Raw genomic sequence first — 9,046 nt, 5'->3', positions numbered from 1 at the left:
TGGTTTCGCTGCGGGGTGACGTCATCGGCGCGCGTCAGAATATTAATGAGGTTTTGGGGTTTTTTGGAGGATTTTGGGGGAAATTTTGGGAATTTTGGGGGGAATTTTGAGGGAATTTTGAGGGAATTTTTTGCGACTCCTTGGGAGGATTTTTTGGGAAAAATTTCAGGAATTTTTTGGGAATTTTTTGGGGAATTTTGGGGGGAAATTTTTTTAGGGGAATTTTTTGGATTTTTTGGGAATTTCTTGGAGGATTTTTTGCGTCATTTTGGGGGAATTTGGGGGGATTTTTGGAATTTTTGTGGGATTTTTTAGGGAATTTTTTGGGAGTTTTTTAGGGAATTTTTGGGGGGATTTTTTGGGAATTTTTTGGGAATTTTTTTGGGAGATTTTAGGGAATTTTTGGGGGGATTTTTTGGGAATTTTTTGGGAATTTTGGGGGGATTTTTTTTGGATTTTTTGGGAATTTTTGGGGGATTTTTGGTAATTTTTTGGGGATTTTGGGGACTTTTTCCCGTTATTCCAAAACGAGGCTCCATTAACCCTTTCTTAACCCTTTAATTCCCATTTTTAACCCCTTAATTTCCATTTTTAACCCTTTAATTTCCATTTTAACCCTTTCAGACCCATTTTAACCCCATTTTTAACCCTTTCACACCCATTTTTAACCCTTTAATTCCCATTTTTAACCCTTGAACCCCTTTTTTAACCCTTTCACACCCACTTTTAACCCTTTAATCCCCATTTTAACCCTTTAACCCCGTTTTTAACCCTTCCACACCCATTTTTAACCCTTTCACACCCACTTTAACCCCGTTTTTAACCCTTTAATCCCCATTTTTAACCCTTTCAGACCCATTTTAACCCTTTCACACCCACTTCAACCCCATTTTTAACCCCTTCACACCCACTTTTAACCCTTTCACCCCCATTCTCAACCCCTCCCACCCCTCCTCAACCACCTGCCCACCCCTCCCAGCGCCCTCCTCACCCTCCCGGAGGAACAATAAAACACCAGCGGGTCCAGGGCGGCGTTGAGGCCGCTGAGGAGCGTGGCGTAGACGCGCCAGCCGGGGCTGCGGCCCTGCCAGAACCCCACCACGTGCGAGACGTTGTAGGGGGCGAAGCAGAGCCCGAAAATGAGGGCGCTGGCCAGCGCCAGCCCCACGGCGCGGCGGCGTTTGGGCGCCGGCAGCGCCGGGCGCGCCAGCAGGGCGCGGGCGAAGGCGGCCGAGCAGAAGAGGGTGAGGGAGAAAGGGGCGAGGAAGAGGACGAAGAAGAACTCGAGGCGCAAGGGGAGGACGAAGCGGAGCTGGGAGGGGGAGAAGTCGTCGTAGCATTTGTGGGGGGCGGGGCGGGGGGAGGGGGTGGGGCCAGTGGGGTCAGCGGGGTCAGCGGGGTTGGGTTTGGGGTCATTGGGGTCATTGGGGTCAGCGGGGTTGGGTTTGGGGTCATTGGGGTCATTGGGGTCATTGGGGTTGGGTTTGGGGTCATTGGGGTCATTGGGGTCAGCGGGGTCATTGGGGTCATTGGGGTCATTGGGGTCATTAGGGTTGGGTTTGGGGTCTTTGGGGTTGGGTTTGGGGTCATTGGGGTCATTGGGGTCAGCGGGCTTGGGTTTGGGGTCTTTGGGGTCATTGGGGTCATTGGGGTCATTGGGGTCTTTGGGATGGGGTTTGGGGTCATTGGGGTGGGGTTTGGGGTCAGCGGGGTCAGCAGGGTTGGGTTTGGGGTCATTGGGGTCATTGGGGTCATTGGGGTGGGGTTTGGGGTCATTGGGGTTGGGTTTGGGGTCTTTGGGGTCATTGGGGTTGGGTTTGGGGTCATTGGGGTGGGGTTTGGGGTCATTGGGGTCATTGGGGTGGGGTTTGGGGGGTTTGGGGTCATTGGGGTCATTGGGGTCATTGGGGTTGGGTTTGGGGTCATTGGGGTCATTGGGGTTGGGTTTGGGGTCATTGGGGTTGGGTTTGGGGTCATTGGGGTCATTGGGGTTCCGTTTGGGGTCAAGAGAGTGGGGGTTGGGGAGTTTGGGGTCAATGGGGTCATTGGGGTTGGGTTTGGGGTCATTGGGGTCACTGGGGTGGGGTTTGGGGTCATTGGGGTCATTGGGGTTGGGTTTGGGGTCTTTGGGGTTGAAGAATTTGAGGTTGAAGGTCTTGGGGTCAACCTTGAGGTCAATGGGGTCAACCTTGGGGTCAAGAAGGTTGAAAGTCTTGGGGTCAATGGGGTCAACCTTGGGGTCAACGGGGTCAACCCTGGGGTCAACCTTGGAGTCAAGAAGCCTGAAGGTCTTGGGGTCAACCTTGGGGTCAAGCTTGGGGTCAATGGGGTCAACCTTGGGGTCAATGAGGTCAATGGGGTCAACCTTGGAGTCAACCTTGGGGTCAACCCTGGGGTCAACCTTGGGGTCAAGAGGGTTGAAGGTCTTGGGGTCACCAAGGTCAACCTTGGGGTCAGCGGGGTCAACCCTGGGGTCAACCTTGGGGTCAAGAGGGTTGAAGGTCTTGGGGTCAACAGGGTCAAGCTTGGGGTCAATGGGGTCAACCTTGAGGTCAATGGGGTCAACCTTGAGGTCAACAGGGTCAACCTTGGGGTCAACAGGGTCAAGCTTGGGGTCAACAGGGTCAAGCTTGGGGTCAATGGGGTCAAGCTTGGGGTCAATGGGGTCAACCTTGGGGTCAATGGGGTCAACCTTGGGGTCAACCTTGGGGTCAACCCTGGGGTCACCGATGCCACCGACGTCACCGGTGTCACCCTTCCCACCCAACTCGGCCACGAACACCACGGAGCAATGACCGCAGGCCACCAACCAGATGACGGCGCTGACCGCCAGGACCCGGCCGGGTCTCCTGCGATCCCGGAACCTGAGGGGGAAAACCACGCCCAGGTATCTCCTGACGCTCAGGGCCGCCAGGAAAAGCCCGCTGAGATACATGCTGGAGTAGAAACAGAAATTCACCAGCGGACACCAAAGGTCCGGCAGCGGCCAGACCATTCCGGCCGCCGCCTCGGCCATCTTGAGAGGGAGGAAGAGCAGCAGGAGGAGGTCGGAGAAGGTCAGGTTGAGGAGCAGGAGGTCGCAGGAGGTCAAGGACGGGTTGGAGCGGCCGCATTTGGTGGCCAGGACGGTCAAGGTGAAGATGTTGGCCGGGAAGCCGATGGTGAAGGTGAGGATGTAGACGGTGAGGACCAGGGTGGAGGACATGGTGGGGGTGGTTCTCAGGTGGCCCTCAGGTGGTCACCAGGTGGTCCAGAAGGTTCTCGGGTGGTCCAGAAGGTTCTCAGGTGGTCACCAGGTGGTCCAGAAGGTTCTCGGGTGGTCCAGGAGGTCCACAGGTGGTCCTCAGGTGGTTCAGGAGGTCCTCAGGTGGTCCAGGGGGTTCTCAGGTGGTCCTCAGGTGGTCACCAGGTGGTTCTGGAGGTTCTCAGGTGGTCTGGGAGGTTCTCAGGTGGTTCGGGAGGTCCTTGGGTGGTTCTGGAGGTCCTCAGGTGGTCCAGAAGGTTCTCAGGTGGTTCTCAGGTGGTCACCAGGTGGTCCTCAGGTGGTTTAGGAGGTCCTCAGGAGGTCCAGGATGTTCTCAGGTGGTTCTCAGGTGGTCTGGGAGGTTCTCAGGAGGTCCAGAAGGTTCTCAGGTGGTTCTGGAGGTCCTCAGGTGGTTCTCAGGTGGTTCTGGAGGTCCTCAGGACGTTCTCAGGTGGTCCTCAGGAGGTCCAGGAGGTCCTCAGGAGGTCCAGGAGGTTCTCAGGTGGTCCAGAAGATCTCCAGGAGATCCTCAGGTGGTTCAGGAGATCCCCAGGAGGTCCCCAGGTGGCCCAGAAGATCCCCAGGAGGTCTTCAGGTGGTCCAGGAGGTCCCCAGGTGGCCCAGGAGGTCCCCAGGTGGTTCTCAGGTGGCCCAGGAGGTCCCCAGGTGTCCTATGAGGTCCCCAGGTGTCCTATGAGGTGGCCCAAGAGGTCCCCAAATATCCCAGGAGGTTCTGAGGTGCCCCAGAAGGTCCCAAAATGTCCCCAAATGTCCCCAAAGGCCCCAAAATTGTCCCAAAAAGGTCCCAGAGGGTCCCAAATTAACCTCAAATTGTCCCAAATGTCCCCAAAAGGTCCCCAGAAGGTCCCAGAAGGTCCCAAATTGTCCCCAAAAGGTCCCAGAAGGTCCCAAAATTGTCCCCAAAAGCCCCAGAAATGTCCCCAAATGTCCCCAAATTCCCTCAAAATGTCCCCAGAAGGTCCCAAAATTGTCCCAAATGTCCCAAATTGTCCCCAAATGTCCCCAGAAGGTCTCAAAATTGTCCCCAAATGTCCCCAAATGTCCCCAAATGTCCCCAAATGGCCCCAAATGTCCCCAAATGTCCCCAAATGGCCCCAAATGGCCCCAAATGTCCCAAAATGTCCCCAAAATGTCCCCAAATGACCCCAAATGTCCCCAAAATGTCCCCAAATGTCCCCAAAATGTCCCCAAATGACCCCAAAATGACCCAAATTGTCCCCAAATGTCCCCAAATGTCCCCAAATGTCCCCAAATGTCCCAAAAATGTCCCCAAATGACCCCAAAATTCCCCAACAATGTCCCCAGAAGGTCCCAAAACTGTCCCCAAATGCCCCAAATTGTCCCCAAATGTCCCCAAATGTCCCCAAATGTCCCCAAATTGTCCCCAAATGGCCCCAAATGTCCCCAAAAATGTCCCCAAATGTCCCAAAATGTCCCCAAAATGTCCCCAAAATGTCCCCAAATGTCCCAAATGTCCCAAAATTGTCCCCAAATGTCCCTAAAATGGCCCCAAATGTCCCCAAATGGCCCCAAAAAGTTCCAGAAGGTCCCAAAATGTCCCCAAATGTCCCCAAATTCCCCAACAATGTCCCCAAATGTCCCCAGAAGGTCTCAAAATTGTCCCCAAATGTCCCCAAATGTCCCCAAATGGCCCCAAATGTCCCCAAATGTCCCAAAATGTCCCCAAATGTCCCCAAAATCTCCCCAAATGTCCCCAAAAATGTCCCCAAAATGTCCCAAAATGTCCTCAAAATCTCCCCCAAATGTCCCCAAATGCCCTAAAATTGTCCCCAGAAGGTCCCAAATTGTCCCCAAATGACCCCAAAATGCCCCAAATGACCCAAAATGTCCCAAAATGTCCCCAAATGACCCCAAATTGTCCCCAAATGTCCCCAAAACGTCCCAAAATGTCCCCAAAATGTCCCCAAATGTCCCAAATGTCCCAAAATTGTCCCCAAATGTCCCCAAATGCCCTAAAATTGTCCCCAGAAGGTCCCAAATTGTCCCCAAATGACCCCAAAATGCCCCAAAATGTCCCCAAAATGTCCCCAAATTGTCCCCAAATGACCCCAAATTGTCCCCACCCCTCCCCCCCGCCCCTCCCCCACCCTTACCTGCCGCTTCCCGAAATTCCCGCGAGATTTTTTTGGGATTTTTTTGGGGTTTTTTTGGGGTTTTTTTTTTCCACCCCCCCCAAAAAAAAAATTAAAAATAAAATAAAAATTAATAAAAAAAAATATTTTAAAAAAAAAATTCCCGGGATTTTTTCTCGGGGGTGGGGGAGGGGTCCCGGGGTGGGGGAGGGGCGGAGGGGACCCCACCCCTCAAAAAAAAAAAAAAAAAAAAAACCAAACCCACCCCCCAAAATAAAATCCCTGAGCGGAGAGCGGGGGGAGGGGCGGGGCCGGAGGGGAGGAAGTTTTGGGGTTTCCTGAGGCGCGCCCCTCCCCCCACCCCTCCCCCCACCCCTCCCCCGGGAGCCTCAGGCCCCTCCCCCCACCCCGCCCCTCCCCCACCCCCCAAAAATCCCCCAAAAAATCCCGTTTTGGGGTGGGGGAGGGGCGCGGGAACCTCAACTTTGGCTTCGCCCCTCCCCCACCCCTCCCAAAAAAATCCCCTTGGGGGTGGGGGAGGGGCGTGGGAACCTCGGATGTGACTTCGCCCCTCCCCCCACGCCCCAAAAAAATCCATTTGGGGGTGGGGGGAGGGGCGTGGGAACCTCAACTTTGGCTCGCCCCTCCCCCACCCCTCCCAAAATTTCCGTTTTGGGGTGGGGGAGGGGCGTGGGAACCTCAACTTTGACTTTGCCCCTCCCCCACCCCTCCCAAAAAAATCCCATTGGGGTGGGGGAGGGGCGTGGGAACCTCAAATTTGACTTCGCCCCTCCCCCACCCCTCCCAAAAATCCCGTTTTGGGGTGGGGGAGGGGCGTGGGAACCTCAACCTCGATTTTGCCCCTCCCCCACCCCACCCAAAATCCCCGTTTGGGGTGGGGGAGGGGCGTGGGAACCTCGGATTTGACTTCGCCCCTCCCCCACCCCTTCCTAATAATTTAATTGGGGTGGGGGGAGGGGCGATGTCGAGGTTCCCACGCCCCTCCCCCCACCCCCAATGGGATTTTGGGGAGGGGGTGGGGGGAGGGGCGAAGTCAAATTCGAGGTTCCCACGCCCCTCCCCCACCCCCTCCCAAAATTCCACCCCCCCCAAAAATTTCCCGTTTTGGGGTGGGGGAGGGGCGCGGGAAGCTCGGGTTTGAGGTCGCCCCTCCCCCACCCCGGAATCCCCAGCGGAGCCGGACGCGGGTGGGGGGAGGGGAAAGGGAAGAGGCTCCCGGCCCCTCCCCCACCCTCCCCCAACCCAAAAAAATCCGCTGGAAAATTCCCGCCAAAATTCCATGGAAATCCCCGCCAAAATCCCCACCGGAATTCCCGCCAAAATTCCACGGAAATCCCCGCCAAAATTCCCGCCGAAATTCCATGGAAATCCCGCCAAAATTCAATGGAAATCCCCGCCAAAATCCCCACCAGAATTCCCGCCAAAATTCCATGGAAATCCCGCCAAAATTCCATCAAAATCCCGCCAAAAAATCCCGCCAAAATCCCAATAAAATCCCAATAAAATCCCAATAAAATCCCAATAAAATCCCAATAAAATCCCAATAAAACCCCAATAAAATCCCAATAAAATCCCAATAAAATCCCAATAAAATCCCAATAAAATCCCAATAAAACCCCAATAAAACCCCGATTAAATCCCAATAAAATCCCAATAAAACCCCGATTAAATCCCAATAAAATCCCAATAAAACCCCAATAAAACCCCAATAAAACCCCAATAAAATCCCAATAAAATCCCGATAAAATCCCGATAAAACCCCAATAAAACCCCAATAAAATCCCAATAAAATCTTAATAAAACCCCAATAAAACCCCAATAAAATCCCAATAAAATCCCAATAAAATTCCACAAAAATTCCACAAAAATTTCCTTTATTTTGGTAAAATTCCTCAAACCCCGGGGGGTCCTCGGGTCCAATTTTGGGGTCGATTTTGGGGTCTCCAGACCCAATTTTGGGGTCAATTTTGGGGGTCTCCAGACCCAATTTTGGGGTCAATTTTGGGGGTCTCCAGACCAAATTTGGGGCAGATTTTGGGGGTCTTGGGGTCGGATTTTGGGGTCAATTTTGGGGGTCTTGAGGTCAATTTGGGGTCAATTTTGGGGGTCTCCAAACCCAATTTTGGGGTCAATTTTGGGGGTCTCGGGTCCAATTTTGGGGTCAATTTTGGGGGTCTCGGGGTCGGATTTTGAGGTCGGTTTTGGGGGTCTTAAAGTCGGATTTTGGGGTCAATTTTGGGGTCAATTTTGGGGTCAATTTTGGGGACCTTGGGGTCCCATTAGGGGTCAATTTTGGGGGTCTCTGGGTCGGAATTTGGGGTCAATTTTGGGGGTCTCCAGACCCAATTTTGGGGTCAATTTTTGGGGGTCTCAGGGTCCATTTTGGCGCCAATTTTGGGTCAATTTTGGGTCGATTTTGGGGGTCTCGGGGTCCCTTTTGGGGTCAATTTTGGGGGTCTTAAAGTCGGATTTTGGGGTCAATTTGGGGTCAATTTTGGGGGTCTCCAGACCCAATTTTGGGGTCAATTTTGGGGGTCTCCAGTTCCCATTTGGGGCTGAATTTGGGGTCAATTTTGGGGGTCTCAAGGTTGGATTTTGGGGTCAATTTTGGGTCGATTTTGGGGGTCTCTGGGTCCATTTTGGGGCCAATTTTGGGTCAATTTTGGGTCGATTTTGGGGGTCTCGGGGTCGGATTTTGGGGTCAATTTTGGGGGTCTCCAGACCCAATTTTGGGGTCAATTTTGGGGGTCTCCAGGTCCCATTTGGGGCTGAATTTGGGGTCAATTTTGGGGGTCTCAAGGTTGGATTTTGGGGTCAATTTTGGGGTCAATTTTGGGGGTCTCGGGGTCAATTTTTGGGGTCAATTTGGGGTCAATTTTGGGGGTCTCAAGACCCAATTTTGGGGTCAATTTTGGGGGTCTCGGGGTCGGAATTTGGGGTGAATTTTGGGGGTCTCGAGGTTGGATTTTGGGGTCAATTTTGGGGGTCTCGGGGTCAATTTTTGGGGTCAATTCTGGGTCAATTTTGGGGTCAATTTTGGGGGTCTCCAGACCCAATTTTGGGGTCAATTTTGGGGGTCTCTGGGTCCATTTTGGCGCCAATTTTGGGTCAATTTTGGGTTGATTTTGGGTGTATTGGGGTCGGATTTTGGGGTCAATTTTGGGGGTCTCGGGGTCGGATTTTGGGGTCAATTTTGGGGGTCTTGAGGTCAATTTGGGGTCGATTTTGGGGGTCTCCAGACCCAATTTTGGGGTCAATTTTGGGGGTCTCGGGGTCAATTTTGGGGGTCTCTGGGTCCCATTTGGGGCTGAATTTGGGGTCGATTTTGGGGGTCTTGAAGTCGGATTTTGGGGCCAATTTTGGGGTCAATTTTGGGGGTCTCTGGGTCAATTTTTGGCGTCAATTCTGGGTCAATTTTGGGGTGAATTTTGGGGGTCTCCAGACCCAATTTTGGGGTCGATTTTGGGGGTCTCTGGCTTGGAATTTGGGGTCAATTTTGGGGGTCTCGAGGTTGGAATTTGGGGTCAATTTTGGGGGTCTTAAAGTCAGATTTTGAGGTCAATTTGGGATCAATTTTGGGGGTCTCCAGACCCAATTTTGGGGTCAATTTTTGGGGGTCTCAGGGTCCATTTTGGCGCCAATTTTGGGTCAATTTTGGGTCGATTTT

At 53.0% G+C, this 9,046-nt stretch overlaps 1 protein-coding gene across 1 annotated transcript; it reads right to left on the bottom strand.

Moving 5' to 3' along the window:
- Positions 1 to 934: 934 nt before the first annotated feature.
- Positions 935 to 4,153, bottom strand: LOC111943978 (uncharacterized). The gene is made up of 2 exons (XM_086864856.1): positions 1,865 to 4,153; positions 935 to 1,819 (listed from the first exon to the last, which is right to left on the bottom strand). Exons 1-2 carry the CDS (start codon positions 3,203 to 3,205, stop codon positions 935 to 937), a joined length of 2,226 nt encoding a protein of 741 aa, XP_086720982.1. The 5' UTR covers positions 3,206 to 4,153.
- Between the last annotated feature and the right edge of the window lie 4,893 nt (positions 4,154 to 9,046).

The sequence above is a fragment of the Cyanistes caeruleus genome, chromosome 28 (assembly GCF_971803275.1).
Source record: "Cyanistes caeruleus chromosome 28, bCyaCae1.hap1.1, whole genome shotgun sequence".
NCBI lineage: Eukaryota > Metazoa > Chordata > Aves > Passeriformes > Paridae > Cyanistes > Cyanistes caeruleus.
Note: the sequence above shows the minus strand (reverse complement) of the source record. Positions and strands in the feature narration are given on the sequence as shown.